A 19,234-nucleotide genomic window follows, 5' to 3' on the forward strand; every position below is an offset into this window, starting at 1 on the left:
GTCTTCCTTATTCATTGTCCAGCTTTCGCATGCATATGAGGTGATTGAAAACACCATGTCTTGGGTCAGGAGCACCTTAGTCTTCAAGGTGATATCTTTGCTTTTTTAACACGTTAATAACGGGGTCTTTTGCAGTAGATTTGTCCCGTGCAGTGCATCATTTGGCTTCTTGATTGTTGCTTCCCTCAGTGTTGATTGTGGATCCAAGTAAAATGAAATCCCTTACAACTTCAGTCTTTTCTCTGTTTATCATGATGTTGCTTATTGGTCCAGTTGTGAGGATTTTTATTTTCTTTATGTTGAGATGTAATCCATACTGAAGACTGTAGTCTTTGACCTTCATCAGTAAGTGCTTCAAGTCCTCATCACCTTCAAAAAATGTTTGTATAGCTAGGAAAAAAGCAGTAGATATTATTTTTCAAAGTTCCTTGTCAAAAAGAAAAATAACTCACCCAACCTGATCCTCCACCACATTTAGAGACAAGGAAGCTGAGGCTGGGAAAGAGATGAGTCCCCTGGTCAGAGTGGTGGGGCCAGGGCTCCCAGGGCCCCAAGAGGGTCTTCCCAGCTCTGCATTGGGGTGTTGGGGTGTGGGGCGGGTGCCTCTGGGAACAAACGCCAGGCTTTTTTTGAGACCACTGCCAGCAGCTGCATTTTAGGCCCTGGAGGGCAAGGTGGGCAGGTCCTCCGTCCTTGTCCACTGCTCACCAGGGCCCCCAGCTCTGCTGAGTGTTTGGACTTGCTGGCCCCCAGCCTTCAGAAACACATTGGCTCTAGTGGGCTCAGGAACACTGAGGGCACCTTCATGCTGGTGGCAGATCAGTCCTCGGGGGACCATGTGGCATCTGAGTTGGAAGGGGCCTCTCCGTCCCTCTCTACCTGTTCCAAACCAGTAAACTGAGGCCAGAGGGTCATCTGCTGCACAGGGAGGGGTATGTATAGCTCTTGAGACCCCCTCGTGCACACTTACACAGCCCCCAGTTCTGGGCCATCTACAGCCCCCCACCCCCACCCCCAGCACCATACAGCTTCTGCTAGGATGCCTTGTCTGGGAGAGTTGTTGTTTTACTTAAGAAGGGACTGATGCTGTCTGTAGCCCCGCTTTCTGTAGGCTCTTTGTCCCTCCTGCCCCACACACCCCCGAGAGGGGCTTCCAGCAGGGTAGGGGTCCCTGCTGACGCAGCCAATCCCGCACAGCCCCTGCCTGGTGTCCCCTGCTCCGGTGGAGGGGCCTGGCTGTCTTGGAGTTGGGCGGGGAGAGCTGGGGGACTTCCCAAGGTAGAAACTGGCAGGCCTGTGCCCCATGTGGCTGGCGGGCAGGTCAGAGGCTATCAGGGTGAGAGGGCTGCTCTGAGCAGTGGGTGTGGGTCACCTGGGGTCTCCTAGCAAACTCACTGGCAGGGAGGTTTGAAGTTCTGTGAACAACGGTCTTTTTCCTTCTCCCATGGGCCCTAAGCGGCAGGCAGAATTGAGGGGTCATTAGCTTACAGGGTGTGCCCAGGGAGAGGTGGTTCTCCTGTCCACCTGCAGCCTGGCATTCAGGTCCCAGAAGGTCACCTCCACTGCCCAGGAGCCCCGTCTTGGAAAGAGAGCGCAGGAAAAGGGCGGGCCTTTTACGGGGCTGCGTTTAAGGCTGGCTCCTTCTGAGGGAGCTGGGACAGTGCCTCCTGCCCAGAACAGGGGCCTGCCTGGAACTCCAGGAGGTGTTTCCCTGAGACCCTCTGAGTGGGAGATGAACACTCAGGGGCAAACATAAGAGAAAGGAATCAACGTTTGCTGCCCGGAGCCAGGACTGGAGGGCATTTGAAGGCGGACAGATGGACGGCACAGGTGTGTGACGTGTAGAAAGATCCGGGAAACAGTGGTCCGTCCAGGTGCGGGAAGACTTTGTGGTATGGATAGGTTTTTAGGGGCATTTGGTGGAAGACAGAAGTCTCAGCAGGGAGGGAATGGAGGCGGCTGATCTTGGGGGGAGGTGAGCGGAATGCTCCAAGGCTCAGGTGAGTGGGGTGAGTGCAGGGAAGGGGGGTCGGGAGACCTGGTTTGGGCCTCGGGAATTGAGAGCAAGGGTTCCCTGGGGGCCCCCGGGGCCTGGGGCCTGCGCTCATCTGTACTGTGACAGGGCTGCAGGAGGGACCTGCTGATGGGAGTGGCCAGGTGGGCTGGCCATGTGTGAGACCTCTGTGCCTGCAACATCCCCATCTGCCCCAGGGTCCCCGTGCTGGGGGGACGGAGGTGTTGTCCCTGCTGCTGGTCCTTGTCCCTTCTGTGGATGGTCCAGCCAGTCCTGCGCCTGCATGGATGGCAGTGATCCAGGAACCCCTGGGCTCAGGACGGGGTTGGGGGGTCATCGTTGAATCCTGTGTCCCCAGCGCCTCCCTTCCCCTCAGGGCAGGGCCCCTCCCTTTTCAGCGGCTCTTCTCCTGCCCTGCCCCCTCTCCCAAGGCTCCTCCCTAGGAAGTTCCCTGCAGTCACCCCTCTGGCCTCCCAGGGTCTCCCTGCCTTCTGGGGGCTGTGGGCAGGGCATTGGGCTGGGAGAGTGGAGACCGCAGACTTTGTGTGATTCTCAGGATACGCAGCGACCCTGCCCTGCCCAGATGTCCCACCCAGCTTGCTCTGGTTTCCCAAGAGCTTCGAGGTCCCTGGTGCAAACAGTAGACCTTCTGATTATGCAGAGCCCTGGGAAGCCCTCACCTCAGCTGCTTCCCCTGGGGGTCTTTGAGACTGCTGGGTGGACCCTTCTGGAATCTTCTCAGGGTCCCATCAAACAAACCCAACCCCTCCTTCTACTTTTCTGTGACTTGAGAAGCGTCAACCTCAGGTCAGACAGAACCCAGCCCGGCAGACCCTTCCTGAGACTTCAGGGCTCTGTGGTCACTGAGGGTCCTGGCCATGGTGCCTCAGCCCGAGCATGCCGGCCTCCTGGGTACTGCTCTGACCTGGCCTGAACTCTGCTGCCTGGGGTCGCCGCTCCCTGTAATTAGGCCGCAGCTCATATTGGTCCATCTGCTGCCGCCTCCAGCCACAGCACTGAGAGGCCCACCTGTCCCTCTGGAGTCCTTGGGCATGAGTAATGGAGGGCCCCACCTGGGCCAAGTGGCCTCTGGCATTAGGTTTGGTTTTTTTAGTTACATTTTTTAAGCGCTTTTAACATTTTACCTGCAGTCAGTGGGGTGAGGAAGGAGGGGTGGTTTCTGTGCCTAGGAAGGTCAAGAATGACCAAGAAATGGGTCCCTCATGCCAACCAGGCACCTGACTGCTCAGTCCAGTGCCGACGAGAACAGACACTGACCAGCCTGCTCCTGAGGGCCTCCCGGGCCTGGTTCTCAGAGGGTTAAGTCACATAGGAACCGAGCTGCAGGAAAGGCCTGTTTGTGGGTCTGCTTCGTGGAGGGAGCATTTGAATAACTGTTGCTACGTGGTCAAGGGAACCATGAGGCATTCCAAGGAATTCTGAGGCCTAGGCTGTGGTTTCGGGAAAGGGTGAGTCCCTGGACGGTGCACATGGTTAACACACTTGGCTGCTAACCTATAGGTAGGAGGTTCAGTCCACCCAGAGGCACCTCGGAAGAAAGACCTGGCAATGTACTTCCAAAAAATCAGCCAAAGAAAACCCTGCCTACTCTGACACACACGGGGTTGCCATGAGTTGGAATGGACTCCACCACAGCAGCTGGCATTTGGGGAAGTGGTGAGCCATTGAGCTGGAGGGCGGAGTAGAGAGGAGAAGCAGGGGATGGCTTGAGAAGGTGTTGGGGACCCTTTCTGAGGGAACAGGGAGCTTGAGCAGAACTGTGATCCCATTTCTAGCTGGCAGCTTCATTCTCTCTGCCCAGAAATGGTGGTGGTAAGCTGGTGGATTAGCTGGGACAGGACCACTGACTGGTGTCTCAGGCTGCTGACAAAACCAAAAAAACCAAACCCGTCGCCATCGAGTCAATTCTGACTCATAGCAACCCTATGAAACTCTGTGGGGCAGTTCTACTCCGTCCTGTAGGGTCGCTATGAGTCGCGATGAGCTGACAAAAGGTGGGTGGATTAAAGCTCAGAAAGCCCTCTTCTGTGACTGTGGCTCAGTGACCTTTGAGACCCTGAAGCTGCAGCCTGTAGTTCCCTACTTTGAAGCCGGCCACCTCCCACCTACCTTCATCAGCCACCATTTATCAGGGAACCTTTGACCTGAGGAGACCCGAAACAAAAAACCAAAACCAAACCCAGTGCTGTCAAATCGATTCTGACTCATAGCGACCCTATAGTACAGGGTAGAACTGCCCCATAGAGTTTCCAAGGAGCGCCTGGTGGATTCGAACTGCCAACTCTTTGGTTAGCAGCGGTAGCACTTAACCACTACGCCACCAGGGTTTCCAGGAGACCCGAAAGGTCGTTTAATCTCCTCACCTAGCTCCAGGCAGGCCACACCATGACAAGCTCACAGAGATCAGGTCCTGGGCACTTCTGCAGTGCCTCCGAGTGGGTTTACCCTGGTGTCCTACCAGCACTCCAGGTCAGGAAGTTCTTCCTTTTATCTGCCCCACATCTCTCCACTTGAAGCTTAAGCCCATTTCCCCTCCTGTTCTCAGTGGAGATGGATATCCAACAGGTAGTTTAAAATGGGGACAAGGCCGTTCCATTTGCAACAGTGTCTGCAATGTGCTCACGCCCTCAGGACCTGAGTTTAGTAAGGAGGGAAAGGAAACCCCAGTATCTTTAGAGCAACTTTTGAAGTCACAATGCTGGGGATGAGCTGGGGGTGACCGGGCTCCCCAGAGCCAGAGGCAGAGGGGGGAGGTGGGTGGGGGGTGGCACGAAGGAGGCCTTCATCCCGAGCGAAATTTCCCTGGGGGAGCTAGGCTTTCCAGGAAGGGAAGGAGGTGTGTCCATTCCCTGTGAGTGGTGATTCCCTGGAGCATTTATTTTGTGCAGAGAAGACTTCTGGAAGGAGAGGCTGCAACATGGCTCTGCTGATGAAGTCTGGCCAGGAGTTGCACTGTGAGGGGGCACCCTGATTCTGAGAGCAGTCACCCCAAGACCTTTCTGTGGGGGAGGGGGAGGGGCACTTCCAATCTGGTCCCTGCCCTAGGGAGGGTGACGGTGGAATGTTTCGTCCCAGTTGGATACCGCTGGTTCCACTGGGCCAACAGGTGTGCACGGGCCACCCCAGGTGGACATATGGGCACTTGGCTATGGGGTGGGTAGACTTGGGGCCAGCCCTGAGCAATAGGGACATGCAGCGGGAAGGGGACCTTTGGGGGAAGGCGTTTTGCCAGCTGTGCAGGGGCGGGCAAGAGCTGGTGGGCTGACAGCCTATGGGGAGAGGCGTCTTCCTGCCAAGCTAGACCAGCTGCTGGCGCCCTGGTCCTCTGCTCAGAATGGTGACTCAGCGGCGGGAAGTGGCATCTGAATCAACAGAGCCCTCAGAATTTGAACAGAATGGCCCGGGACGGTCTCAAGAGCTCCGCTTTCTTTTCCTTGTTCTGTTGGTGACTGCCGGAACAAAGTCCCACAAAGTGGGTTGCTTAAAGGAACACGAGTTTACTCTGTCACAGTTCTGGAGGCTGGGAGTCCAAAGGTATCAGCTCTCTCTGGAGGCTCTAGGGGAGAATCCACCCTTGTCTCTTCTAGCTTCCCTTGGCCCCCGGCGTTCATTGGCTTGTGGCTTCATCACTCTCACCTTTGTCTTTATCGTCACTGCGTCTTCTCCTCTTGTGTCTCTTATAAAGACAGTTGTCATTGGATTTGTTGTATCATGTGCCGTTGAGTTGCTTCCGACTCAATGTGATCCCGTGTGACGGAGTAGAACTGCCCCGTAGGGTTTCCTAGGCTGTAATCTTTATGGGGAGACCCTGGTGGTGTAGCAGTTAAGTGCTACAGCCGCTAACCAAAAGGTCGGCAGTTCGTACCCATCAGGTGCTCCTTGGAAACTCTATGGGGCAGTTCTACCCTGTCCTATAGGGTCACCGTGAGTCAGAATCAACTCAGTGGCAGTGAGTTTGGTTTTTTTTTTTTTTTTAATCTTTGTGGGAACAAATTGCCAGGTCTTTCTCGCCGGGACCTGTCATCATTGGTTTAGGGCCCACCTAATCCAGGAGGATCTTTACCTTTCGTACATCTGCAAAGACCCTTTTTCCAATCAAGGCCACATTCCCAAGTACCCAGGATTAGGACTTGGGCATGTCTCCTTAAAAAAAAAACCCAGTACCGTCGAGTCGATTCCGACTCATAACAACCCTGTAGGACAGAGTAGAACTGCCCCGTAAAGTTTCCAAGGAGCACCTGGTGGATTCGAACTGCCGAGAGAGGACATAATTTAACCCTGCACAGTTGACGAGCCCAGACTTGGCACCAGTGTCCCTTCCAGACACCATAGCAGATTCCTGAAGCCCATTGTAAAGGAATCTGATAGGATTTCTCCCATTCTGATGTAGCTGGATGGGGAAAGGCTCTGAGCTCAGCTTGCGACTCTCCATCAAGGCTCCACCCTCAGGCCTTTGCTTTGTCCTCCACCTGGTACAGCCTGAACCCTCACCAGCCAGCCCGATGGAGAGCTTTGTCCAGGAAGAAATGAAAATAAAGGATTTGGGAAATGAGAGAAGATCTGGGGTCCTGAGGGCCAGCCGTTGACCATAGCTGCTACTGGGCTCCTCGCCCGTAGTAGGGGGTTGGGTTCATGTCCCGTGTTGAGAGGACCAGAGTCGCTGGCCCCCCATTTCTGGCCTTGGCACTGAAAATATTTTCTCTGCTCTTAAAACTCCTGGGAAAGAAAGACAAGGGCCAGGAAGCGCTGCTGTCCCCACGGGCCGCTCATTGGTCCCATGGCAGTGTGTGGTGGCCCTGCAAATGTGTGTGGGGGGGGGCTTATTTCTCTTGGCCGCCCCTAGGAAGCCGAACCTCAGGGATTGTTAGCTCTGCTCATTCTCACATCACTGTGCCAGGGTGAGCTGGCCCGGGCCAGGCCTCCGGGTGGGGGCTGTGATGAGCAGGAAGGACCCCAAAGTGCCAGAGTCTCCCAGGCCCAGGGCATGAGAGCCAGAGTAGAAGAAGCGCTGTCCTAACACCCAACACAAAAGACGCTCATCAGACTCAGTCAGGGGCTGGTGGTCACTACGTTGTCCTCATGCTTCAGCTTCCCCAGGTGGCTTGGGCATTGAAGCATTGACATTTGGAGGGCAGTGGGCTGGGACGAGATAGGTCGCAGGGCCAAGTGCACCCTGCCCCAGGCCTCCTGCAAGAGGCCCAGGACAGCCAGCATGCTCGGGCACCAGGCTGGTGTCCAGCGCGGCCGGCCAGACACTGAGGTCTGAGGTGGGTGGCTTGGGGCCCGTTCCAGCTGGGACCATTGGCAGGATGGGGCCAGCCCAGAGACTGCTCAAGCACCCCTGTAAGCCTGCCCCTGGGGGAAGCCGAGGGTGAGGGGCTAGGGGAGGCTGTGAGCCAACGGCCTTTTTCTCTTCCTTCCCAAATCCTGGGGAGACTTGAAATGGGCCGTGGTGTACCTCTAAGGCTAGAGCCCTGTTGCTCTGCCTTTATTTGGACTTTGCCTCTGCCGTCATCGTCGTTAAACAACTGTGTTTGGCTGCAAGACCCGGGAGGCCCAGGAGGCCGGCCTCAGCTGATACGCTTTTATCGACTTCCCCTTGCAGGCTTGCTTAGCTCCACATGTATCTTTAAATCCTCCTTTTGGACAGTGTTGCTTCCTGAGAACCCCGCCCTCCCTACCTGTGTGGGGTCCTCCTCTGTGTGCTGACCCTGCCTCCCTCCACCCTGCTTCCTATCTGCCCCCTTCTCCATTCCCTGCCTCCATGCAGGTCCAGCCCTGGGGTGCTGTCTTAATTGGGCCCTCCTAAAAGTAGATCCTGGAAACCCTGGTGGTGTAGTGGTTAAGAGTTCGGCTACTAACCAGAAGGTCAGCAGTTCGAATCCACCGGGCACTCCTTGGAAACCCTATGGGGGCAGTTCTACTCTGTGCTATAAGGTCGCTATGAGTCAGAATCAACTTGATGGCATTTTTTTTTTTTTAAGAAGCCGGTCCTGAGAGAAGGGTTCAAGGGGGAGGTGATCCTGGGTGACCCCGAGCTTGGGGATGAGACTGGGAAGAGAAGGCAGCCAATGAAAGGGATGTCATCAAGCAGTCGGAGCACAGGCCGCTGGGAACTGCGGGGAGCCTGTGTGGCACACCTCGGGGTTTCCCAGGGGGGAGAGTAGGCTGGGATGTTGATACTTCTGTACTGGCAGAGTGCAGACGGTGTCAGGGTGACTGCAGTCCCCTGTGCTTGAGCAGCCTTGGCTGCTGGCAGGGGGACCAGGCACCCATGAGCACACGCTCAGATGGTGGTCACACCACCAACAACAGTAGCAATTGATGCATGCCTGCAACGGGTGCTGCCATCCTCTTATCCCGTCAGGGCCTCACAGCATGTGACAGATAGGAAACCGAGGCTCAGAGACTTTCCTTGTGGTCATGTCACTCTCCTTCTGAAGCCCCTGAAATGAAAAGCGCGGTCTCCATCAGCCACCAGGCTCCAACCTTGGGTGGTGACTCTCTAGCCAGGGACACCATCAGGCCTCTGCACTGCACTGCCTCCACCTGGAACTGCCCACCCCTGTGCCCTCCCACTCTTTACCGAGGTACCCAGCTCATCCTTCAGAGCCCAGCTGGGCGTCCACCTCCGCCAGGTCTACCACCCCGTTGCGTGGGTTTGGGGCACTGGGCTCCTTTCCTTTGAAGGTTTGTCCTGGTTTAGTGGACCCACCAATCGGGTCTTGAGACTCCACGAGGCAGGGAACTTGGGCTCCCTGCTCCCTGCTGGCCTTGAAGTTCTGCATAAGGAGGAGAGTGAAAAGGAGGGACGGCCTCAGTGAGGTAGGCTGGCGCAGCGGCTGCAACGACAGACTCACACATACGAACAATCGTGGGGATGGCACAGGGTGGGGCAGCGTTTCCTTCTGTAGTACATGGGGTCGCTGTGAGTCGGGGCCACCTGGACAGCAGCTAACAGCAACAAGAGGAGGATAAAGGTGCCTTCCTGGGGCGCCACAGGCCACAGCCAGCCCAGCTGTGTGACACTGAAGCCCTGCCTGACTCCGACCCCCTGCACAGAGCAAGGCCTGACCCACAGAGGGGCAGGAGAACAGGGGACCACATGGAGATCGCTCGATAGAGGCTAAAGGCTGTGCCGAGGGGCCCGCTGCAGTGTTTTCCTATAGCCTGTCCCGTGGGGTTACAGCGGGGACAGGGAGGTGCCTACCCACGGTGCCGTCTTCCTGGCTCCCTGGGCCTGACCCTGGCTCTTTGGGAGCTGCCCTTTCCTGCAGCTGGAGCCTGGCGTTCGAGCTTGTATTGGGCTCTGCCCTGCGTTTGCTGGGACCCTGGTCTCCAGCCCTTGTCTGCAGTGGCTTTAGCCCTAGGCTGGAGCAGGGCTTTGAGGCCCGCAGTCCCCACTGCCCAGCCCGGGGCTTGGTACACAAGGAAGTGCTCCATCTGGTTTCAGGAGCAGCGACAGGTTTGGCCAGCAGCCTCCGGTCAGGGCAGGGGCCTTAACAATGGCCCCTTGTGCAAGACGCATTCCTCCTTAACCAGGCCCAGATCCAGCGCCTGCTTCGACCCAGCCCCCCTGGGCAGGGATGGGAGGCCTGCATCTGGAGGGAGGCCCGGCAGCCTCGTGTACACGCTTAACGGACAGGAGAGGGCTGCAGGCAGGCTGGGCCTGGTAGAGTAAGATGGGTCAGAAGTGGGCTGTGGGGGTTAGTATGCAGAGATATCCACATGGGACTGACGGTTTTGTCTCCTGGTACTATTATGTGGCCTGAGTTTGTTGTTGCTCTTAGCTCCGGTCGAGTTGGCCCCTGACTCATGGTGACCCCATGCACAGCAAAACAAAATGCTGCCTGCTTGTCTTCCATCCGATGACTGGTTGTGGATCGGACCATTGTGACCCGTAGGGTTTCCATTGGCTGATTTTTGGAAGTAGATCATTAGGTCTTTCTTAGTGATCTATCTAGACAAGCCTGTCTTAGTCTTGAAGCTTTGCTGAAATCTGTTCAGCATCCTAGCCACATGCAAGCTTCCATTGACAGATGGCTGATGGCTGCATATGCCGTGCGTGGGCCAGGAATCGAACCTGGGTCTCCCATATGGAAGGCAAGAATTCTACCACTGAACCACCCCTGCCCCCGACTCACATTTAGAGTAGACAAGTTGGAAAAAAGTGGGGAAGTCTAATGAAGAAAAACACCCCCCTTAAGTCCATCCAGAGAAGTTGTTTCTGCATGTGCACGTGTGCGTGTGAGTACACGCTGCACATGGGTGCGTGTGCGTGTGTGAAATGAGATTAGCGTCTCGGTCAACATCTTGCATCCTGCTATTTTTATTTACCGTTAAATTCTGAGCATTTCTCATCTTACAAAAACGCAATTTTGATGACTGCACAGGACTTCAGCATATGGGTTTAGCGGAATCCATGTAAGCCCGGACGCTTTCCAGTGTTTTGCTATTTTAATGCTGATGCAAATGTCTGTGATCATAAATCTTTTTGTGTTTCTGCTGATTTCCGTGGGATAAATTCCCGGAAGTGGATCAGAGTGCAGGAACAGTGTTAAGGCTCATGGTGCACGGAGGGGCTGGGGTGGGTGGGAGTGGAGGAGGCTGAGGAAGGTTTTTGGGAGGAGAAGGTGAGTTTTGACCTTGCGGGCGCTTGCATTCACAGGGGAGGGAGGAGGAGGCAGGCGTTCTTGTTTGGGATGCATGTAAACAAAAGGGGCACTCCTGCCCTTTAGAGGGACACGGCTGTTTTGCCCTTCAGTGGCAACGTGGGGGCCCCCCCATGCAGTCTGCTCCCGTTTTTGTCTGACATGCAGCAGCCCACACCTGGTGATGTCTAGCCAGGGCCTCTGGCACTGCCTTCAGCCGTGTTTACCAAAAAGGAAGTAGCCCACCTCCTTGGTTCAGTGAAAGACCCCGTTTTCTGCCCATTCCCTCAAAGAGTGGCTGTAGCTCTTCTGTGCAGTCACGTTGTTGTTAGCTGTCAGTCAAGTTGGCCCCCAACCTATAGCGAACCCACATACAATGCGATCAGACTGTTGTGATCCATAGGGTTTTCACTGGCTGATTTTCAGAAGTAGATCACCAGCCCTTTCTTCCTAGTCCATCTTTCCTGGAAGCTCTGCCAAAACCTGTTCAGCATCATAGCAGCACACAGGCCTCCACTGACAGATGGGTGGTGGCTGCCGGGAGGTACATTGACTGGGAATCCAACTCAGGTCTTCGGCATGGAAGGCGAGGCTTCTGCTACTAAGCCAGCACTACCCCCCACCCTCCCACCCCATGCAGTTGTGTCTTAAGCCTGATAGAGAAATGATAAACTGGTCAACATTCTTGGTGGCTCACGTGCCCCCACGTGGACGCCTGTTACCTGCCCCTGCCTCCACAGCAAAGGGGAAGATGAGTAACGGGAGAGCTGCCTGCTCCCTCGGCAGGTTGCCCTGAGGTGGTGGAGGAGGGGTGCTTCCCAGAGAGATTGTCCCATTGGGAGGGCAAGGCTGTGCATGTGTGGAGGACCGGCATATTTTTAGGACTGGGTCAAGAGATGCTGAGGACCCTGTCCTGCATCCTGACAAGCCTTCTTCTAATTTTTCCCGGCTGGTTCTACTCACGACATCTTTGCTGCACATGAGGTGCCCTGCGAAGCTTGCCTTGAAAGATCTTATTTCATCACCCTATATTCTGCTGTAAATCTAGAGCAACGTCACTCCTTGGCGACATCTCCCGCCATCTGAGGTCTTGTACGATTCCTGTAAAGGGAGAAGGAGGCAGAGCCCCGGGGAGAGCGGCTTCCCTCTCCTGGGGCAGACGCAGCCGTTCTGCAGCCGCGGAGCTGTGCTTCTCTTTGTCCACCTGTGGACCGTTTCTGAATGTGGTTGGGGGTGATCGGGGCTGGGGGTGGGAATGGGGTGACAGCCCCCAGCAGGAAGGGCCTTTGGTGAGCTCAGAGCCCAGAGGTCTCATCCTCCAGTAGAGCCTGTCTGGGCTTCCTGGGGCTGCTGTATCCAAGTCCCACAAACTGGGTGGCTTGAAACAACAAATTTATTCTCTCACTGTCTGGAGGCTGGAAGACCAAAATCAAGATATTAGCAGGGCTATGCTCCCTCTCGGGCTCTGGGGGAGACTCCTTGTCTCTTCCAGCTTCTGGTGGCTCCTGGCATTCCTTGGCTTGTGGCTCCATCACTCCCATCTCTGCCTCCATAATCACAAGGACTTCTCTTCCACATCTCTGTCTCAAATCTCCCTCTCCTTTCTCTTATAAAGACACCAATAACTGAATTTAGGAATCCCTGGGTGGTGCAAAAGGAGTCCTGGTGGCACAGTGGTTAAAGTGCTCAGCTGCTAATCGAAAAGTCCGCGGTTCGAACTCACCCAGCAGCTTCATGGGAGAAAGATCTGGCAATCTGCTTCCTTAAAGATTTACAGCCTTGGCAGCCCTATGGAGCAGTTCTACTCTGTCCTGTAGGGTCAGTGTGAGTCGGAATTGACTCAACGGCAGCAGGTTTTGGGTTGGGTGGTGCAAATGGTTAACATGCTTGACTACTAACCAAAGATTGGTGGTTTGAGTCCACTCAGAGGTGCCTTAGAAGAAAGGCCTGGTGATCTACTTCATAAAGATCACAGCCTTGAAAACCCTGTGGAGCACAGTTCTATACTGACACACATGGGGTCGCCATGACTGGAGTTGACTAGATGGCAAACGGGTAATTGGATTTAGGGCCCACCCCAAATCCGGGATGACCTCAAGCTTAAGATCTTTCATGACATCTGCAAAGATCCTTTTTTCAAACGAGGTCACATTCCCAGGTTCCAGGGGTTAGGACTTGAACGTGTCTTTTTCCAAACGAGGTCACATTCCTGGGTTCTGGGCATTAGGATTTGGACATGTCTTTTTTGGGACGACCATTGACCCACTGCAGACCTTAGAGGACAGTGGAGCTTCTCAGGGCAAGGGGGGTGAGGGCCCTGGGGGCTCCCTCTTCCTGAGGCCCCTTCTTGGGGGGCCCCAGGGTTCCATGAGCATGCTGCAAACCTATGATCTCCAGAGGACACTCTGTGATTCCACGCATATGACGTGTTTAGAGTAGGCAAGTGCCTAGTCAGGAAGTGGGTTAGTGGTCTCCTGGGGCTGGGAGGAAGAGGGAATGGGGAGCCATTGCTTACTGGGCACAGAGTTTCTGCTTGAAGGGATGAAAACGTTCTGGAAAGAGATAGTGGTAATGGTCACACAACGTGGTGAATGGAATTAATGTCACTGAGTCGTACACTTTAAAATGAAAAAAAAAAAAAAGATTTAGCACAGTATCATTCTAGAATCAGGCTGACACTCTTTAACATGCACCCTGTGTGGAAAGCAAGGAGACCTGGTGGTGCAATGGTTAAGCACTTGGCTGCTAACTGAAAAGTTGGTGGTTCAAACCCACCCTCAGCACTGAGGGAGAAAAGGCCTGGTGATCTTCTCTGGTGAAGATTACAGCCTTGGAAACCCTATGGGGCAGTTCTATTCTGTCCTATAGGATCTCAGTCAATCAGAATTGACTGAAAGCCACGCAGGAACAACAGCAATGAAAGTTTTGGCGATCCCAAGCGTGTCAGAGTGGGGCTGTGCGCCCCAGGGTTTTTAGCGACTGATTTTTTTAGATTACCAGGCCTTTCTTCCACAGTGCCTTTGAGTGGGCTCAAACGTCTAACCTTTCAGTTAGCAGCTGTTCGCACCACCCAAGGACACATGGAGTTGCCATGAGTCAGACAGATAGACAGATGGACAGATGGGTAGTGGTCCTAACACTAAGACCTCAGTAGATGGTATTCCTCATCTTACAAAGACACAGAATAGCTAGCTCAGGTTGCTTGCACCTTTGTGCGATTGACAAGTTCCTGAAAGTTACCAGAAATGATCATGAGATTAAGGGTGGTCGAAGGGTATCTTTCATTTTGGTTCAGTTGTTAACCCTCCATGGTTAACAACTCAACCAGTTCAGTGGTTGGCAAACCATCCCCTGAGGACGAAATCTGGCCACCACGTGTTTTTATGTGGCCTGTGAGCTGAGAATGGTTTTTACATTTTTTAATAGTTGTTTTGTTGTTGTTGTTGTTAGCTGCTATCGAGCCAATTCTGACTCCTGGCGACCCCATGTGTGGCAGAGTAGAACTGTGCTCTGTAGGGTTTTCCAGGCTGCGATCTTTCAGAAGTAGACGCCAGGCCTTTCTTTCAAGGTGCCTCTGGGTGGACTCAAACCTCTAAATCTTTTGGTTAGCAGCCAAGCTCGTTAACCATTTGCATCACCCAGAGACTCTGAATACATCCTACAGATGTAATTTTGTTCTGCTGCACTGTGCTTTAAAAGGGTTTTGCTTTGTTTGTGCCAGCATTTAAAAATCAGGAGAGAGCATATAGAACTCAGGTTTCCAGGCTCTCTCAAGAACACGCAGCTCTGACCACACTGGACCCACACTCCTGCGAAGCAGCGTGGGGCTAAGTAGCTGGTGCCTGCCCGAGACTGACTCACAGGGACCTGCCAGTCTGTGGCCCGCACTACTTCCCACCCTGCCACGTCACTCTGCAGGCTTTTGCAACCCCTGCCACCTTTGGGTAGGGTGAGCTTTGTCCCTGGGACTGTCTTCCTCTGTGCCCACCAAGAAGGAGGGACGTCGCCAAGGAGCCCCGCACTGGGAGGTTGGTTTTTCAGCCTGCCGGTATCAGGGACTGGGCTTCTTCTGCTCCCCCCTCCCCAGCCCTAAAAGCATAGCCGCCCTGCACTCAGCCTTCTGCACCCCTACATGCCTTCCCAAGGAAGCACCGTGCTGGAGTTTGGGGTGAAGAGGCTGGCTAGAGGGGCCCCTTAAACATGGCTGAGGCTGTTATTTGTGGTTGGGATCAGGCTCTGTCCCTTTTCTCTGCAGGCAGGGGGGAGTTGAGGGGTTCCCTGAAATCCTGGGCTCTGGGGGTTGGCGCAGCGAGGAGAGGGCTGGAGAGGACTCTAGGTGCAGCCGCAGGGAGAGGGCTGGAGGGGACTCTGGGTGCAGCCGCGGGGAAGAAGCCAGAGAATGTTCTGCCATGGGGCCCCTTCCTGGCCTGGCTTCAGAAGTGGGAGCAGCTGGTTCTGGTTTGAGTGCAGGCCACAGGGACTGTGAGGATGGAGGCTTCCCAGGCACGGTCCCTGCTGCCTGGGGGAACAGACCCCGGGGAGGCAATGGGGCCCCAAGACCGGAAATGCTAGGTCGAAGGGTGAGGGTCGGGGGGCCAGCGCTCCTGGGGCCAGGTCTACTAGGGCAGGTATTGTAGCAGAAGGGAACACGGAGGAGGGGCCGGGAAGGGTGGCGGGTATGACGTCAGCCTCCACTTTTGGACAAAGCCAGGGGTCTCTGTCATCCCAACAGGAGCTGAACAGCAAAGTGGTTAGTGGTACCTTGGGCTCAGAGTCAAGCAGACAGACACGTCGTCCTACCTTGCCACTCACTGTCGGCACCATTGGGCACATTGCTTCAGCACTCTGTGCCTCAGTTTCCCCGTGGGATAATAATATTAGTTGTGTCCTAGGGTTATTGTGCGAGTAAATGAGACTGTGCTGTAAGCATTCAGCCTGCAGTCAAGGTTCCAATGGCAGCTGTCCCTCCCTGTTGTCACCGACAGGCTGTGGTTCTTCCTCTCCTGATCCTGATTGGTTATGGTGGTGGTAGTGATTCCTGGGGACGTGTCCCCCCACTGGTGGTGGCCCTGTGTTTGCTGATGGCGTGTGCATTGGACGGAGGGGAGAATGGACAAAGGACAGCCACAATAAGAGAGAAACCAAAGGCTCTCCTCGAGCAGGAACGTTTTTACAGTAGAAGCAGCAACTGGAGAGGGGAGAGGCGGCCACCACACTGATGGCCGATGATGGCCGGAGAGGCCTGGGGAGGCCAGTGTCCTCCACGCTCCAGCCTTTCCGTCCCAGTCCTCACCACCGTAGGTGCCTCTAGAAGGCCCCTGGACTGGGGTTGTCTCTTTCTTTTCCTTTTTTGCCATTTCAGCCATTTTTACACGTACGATTCAGTGACGCTAATTGAGTTCACCTTGTTGTACAACTCTCACCACTGTTTCCAGACTTTTCCTTGCCCTTAACAGAAGCTCAGGGTCCCTTTGGCAACAATCCCCATTTCCCCTCCCCCCAGCCCCCGGTAACCTCTAGTATCCATTCTGTCTCTGCACTTGCCTGGCCTAGATAGCTCACGTAAGTGGACCATAGAGCATTTGACCGTTTGTGCCTGCCTTATTTCACTGAGCACCAAGCTGTCAAGGTCCGTCCACATCATAGTGCATATCAGGACTGGTTTCTCCTTGTGGTGGAGTAACATGGAGAGACCTCGTTTTGTGGATCCGTTCACCTGCTAGTGGACACTTGGGTCGTTTCCACCTGTTTCTCATCCCTTTTGAGATGTGGAGGGGCTTCTCTCCGGGTCCCCTAGCTACCATCCCGTTGCTCCTCCTTAGCAGGAAACCCCAGCGGGAGTATTCACTGTGCCTCCTCTCTTTGTCTTCCAGCCTTGAAAAGGTCTTTTGAGGTCGAGGAGGTTGAGACGCCCAACTCCACACCACCCCGGAGGGTGCAGCCGCCCCTCCTGCGAACCACAGTGGCCAGCTCCACCCAGAAGTTCCAGGACCTGGGGGTGAAGGGTGTGGAGCCTGCCCGCCATGTAGACTCCTTCAGCCAGCGCTCCCCCAAGGCTACACTGCGGCGGGTCGAGCTTCCAGGGCCCAAGGCGGCAGAGCCCATGTCTCGGCGCACTGAGCTCTCCATTGACATCTCATCCAAGCAGGTGGAGGCCACCAGCACCCCCGGGCCTGGCCGCTTCGGGCTCAAGCGGGCTGAGGTGCTGGGCCACAAGACGCCTGAGCCAACCCCTCGGAGGACGGAGATCACTCTAGTCAAGCCCCAGGAGGCGGCCCACCGGCGCATGGAGCCCCCCGCCTCCAAGGCCCCTGAGGTGCCCACCGCTGATGCTGCCCCCAAGAGGGTGGAGATCCAGGTGCCCAAGCCGGCGGAGGGGCCCACTGTCCCCACACTCCCCCAGACCCTGGAGAATTCGGAATCCAGCCCAGGCCCTCAGCTGCAGGGCCGCCTGGAGCCCAGACCCCAGCCCACCATGGCCGAAGGCCTGCCCCGGAGCCAGGACGGTGAGTAAGAAAACGTTGGGGTCTTTGTGGGCGACGTGGTGGAGGGAGAAAGTAGACAGGGAGCTGGGCTTGCTGGGGAGCCTGGAGAGAAAAGCTGAATATCGGGGGGACGCAGCATGGAGACGGTGGAGACCTGAGAACACACCAGGGGAGGTGCGGAACATGGTAGGGTGACGGCTGCTTGTTCTGCCCACTGGGATAGGCCAAGATGCAGCAAGTTGGACTTCAGTTAGACTTGTGGTATAGAGGGCCTCTTTATTGGTCAGAGGGGCCATGGTGCAGACCCTTGGCTACGTAAGCCCCAGGCAGCAAGGGTCTGGGAAGGCAGGGAAAATGTGGATTGGTGGCAGGAGCCGGGCTGGCTCGTGGGGGCACGTGTGGACGTGATGTGTTTGAGACCCTCGGAAGGTCTCTCATGGGTGGGAGATGACACTGTGAGGCTGCTAGACCAGCAGGTGGGCCTACTGGGAGACAGGTACCTGCTCAAGAAGAGCTGCAGGCTATCCTGCAAGTGTCCAGTAGTGGCAGAGGGCTTGGGGCACAAGGAAGGGATTCCTGCCTTCCTGAGGCTTTCCATGGAGGGAGCTTCCTCTTTCTGGTCCTGATGGCCTGTGCTTCCCTCTCCCTCCTCCTCCTGGAAGGACTGTTGTGCCCAATAGGGGTGGCTGTGGCCCAGGCAAGGCTACAAGCTCACCCTTAACCTCTGCATGCTCACCTTCTCAGGGCTGCTGGGGCCAGGGGGGCGGGTGGGGGGGGTTCCTGGGGCCTGGCAGCCCTGACGCCTGCGCACAGCTCAAAGCCAGGGCTTGGGCAGTGTTCTGGGGGCCCAAACCTGAAACTGAATCGACTTAAAGGCAACAAGTTTGGTTTTTAGGTTTTTTTGGGAGCACTTTTGGGGAACTTGGTGCCCTGTGGGACACAGGGCCAGCTTGGGGATGTGGGGGGTGTGGGCACGGCCCCTGCCCTTCCTCAGAAGCATGGACTCCACTGGGGTTGGGTTGTGAACCCCTGTGCTGAGGATCTCTGTATATGTTTAATAAGTGTGTTTTGGGTTGGACAAATAGAACATTCTGGGTTTTTTTTTTTTTTTCGTTTGAATGAGAATTTTCCGGTGGCCAGTGGTCGGGGCAGAGGGAGGACTTGACTTTGTAATGGGGTGCAGATACAGAACGAGACCAGAGCCTCACACAGTAATGTGCACTTGGACGCCTGGGTCCTGCTCAGGTGCAGGTGAGTTGGGGCAGGTCTGGTACAGGGCCTGAGACTCTGCATTTCCTACCAGTGCTGGTCCTTGGAACACACTTTGGGTAGCGAGGGCCTAGAGGGCATTTTTTTTTTTTTAATTAAGTTCGTTTTCTAGCACTGCAATATCTAGGTATTTTCTTGATATATTAATAACCAAAAGAATAACCAGTTCCCTTCAAGTCTACCCTGACTCATGGCAATCCCATGTGTACCAGATAGAACTGTGCCCCATAGGGTTTTCAGTGACTGATTTTTCAGGGTAAATTGCCAGGTCTTTCTTCCAAGGTGCCTCTGGGTAGACTCGAACCTCCAACCTTTTGGTTAGCAGTCAAGTATGTTAACTGCACCATCCAGGGACTCCATCTGAAGGAATACTTCTCTGTAATTTTAGTATCAATGTACTTAAAGACTTAAAAACATACTGCATAAAACAAATGGATACTAAATGAGTATTTTTTCCCCTTCATTCTGCCCTCATCCCATCTCCTGGTAACCACTAACCTTTTGTCTCGATGGATTTACCTATCCTAGATATCTTGTATAGATAGGTGAGATCCTACAATATTTGTCCTTTCTGTCTGGCTTATTTCACTCACCATAATGTTTTTGCTGTTCATCTAGGTTGTATCGTGTATCAGAGCTTTGTTCCTCTTTAAGGGTGAATGGTGCTCCATTGTGTGGGTGTATATACCTCATTTTGTGTGTCCATTCATCTGTGGACGGACACTTGAGTCATTTCTACCTTGTGGCCATCACTAGAGGATATTTTAAGGTCCCCACCACCACTGGGTATATAT

At 54.8% G+C, this 19,234-nt stretch overlaps 1 protein-coding gene across 3 annotated transcripts in view; it reads left to right on the forward strand.

Annotated features, from left to right (window-relative positions):
* Positions 1–19,234, forward strand: part of SEPTIN9 (septin 9) — a 201,174-nt gene that overhangs the window by 89,363 nt on the left and 92,577 nt on the right. For all 3 annotated transcript variants that reach the window (XM_049861414.1, XM_049861417.1, XM_049861416.1), the window contains one exon: positions 16,560–17,192. In XM_049861414.1, coding sequence (XP_049717371.1) covers positions 16,560–17,192 — 633 coding nt within the window. The remainder of the gene's footprint in view (positions 1–16,559; positions 17,193–19,234) is intronic.

Source organism: Elephas maximus, chromosome 19 (assembly GCF_024166365.1).
Source record: "Elephas maximus indicus isolate mEleMax1 chromosome 19, mEleMax1 primary haplotype, whole genome shotgun sequence".
Taxonomy (NCBI): Eukaryota; Metazoa; Chordata; class Mammalia; order Proboscidea; family Elephantidae; genus Elephas; species Elephas maximus.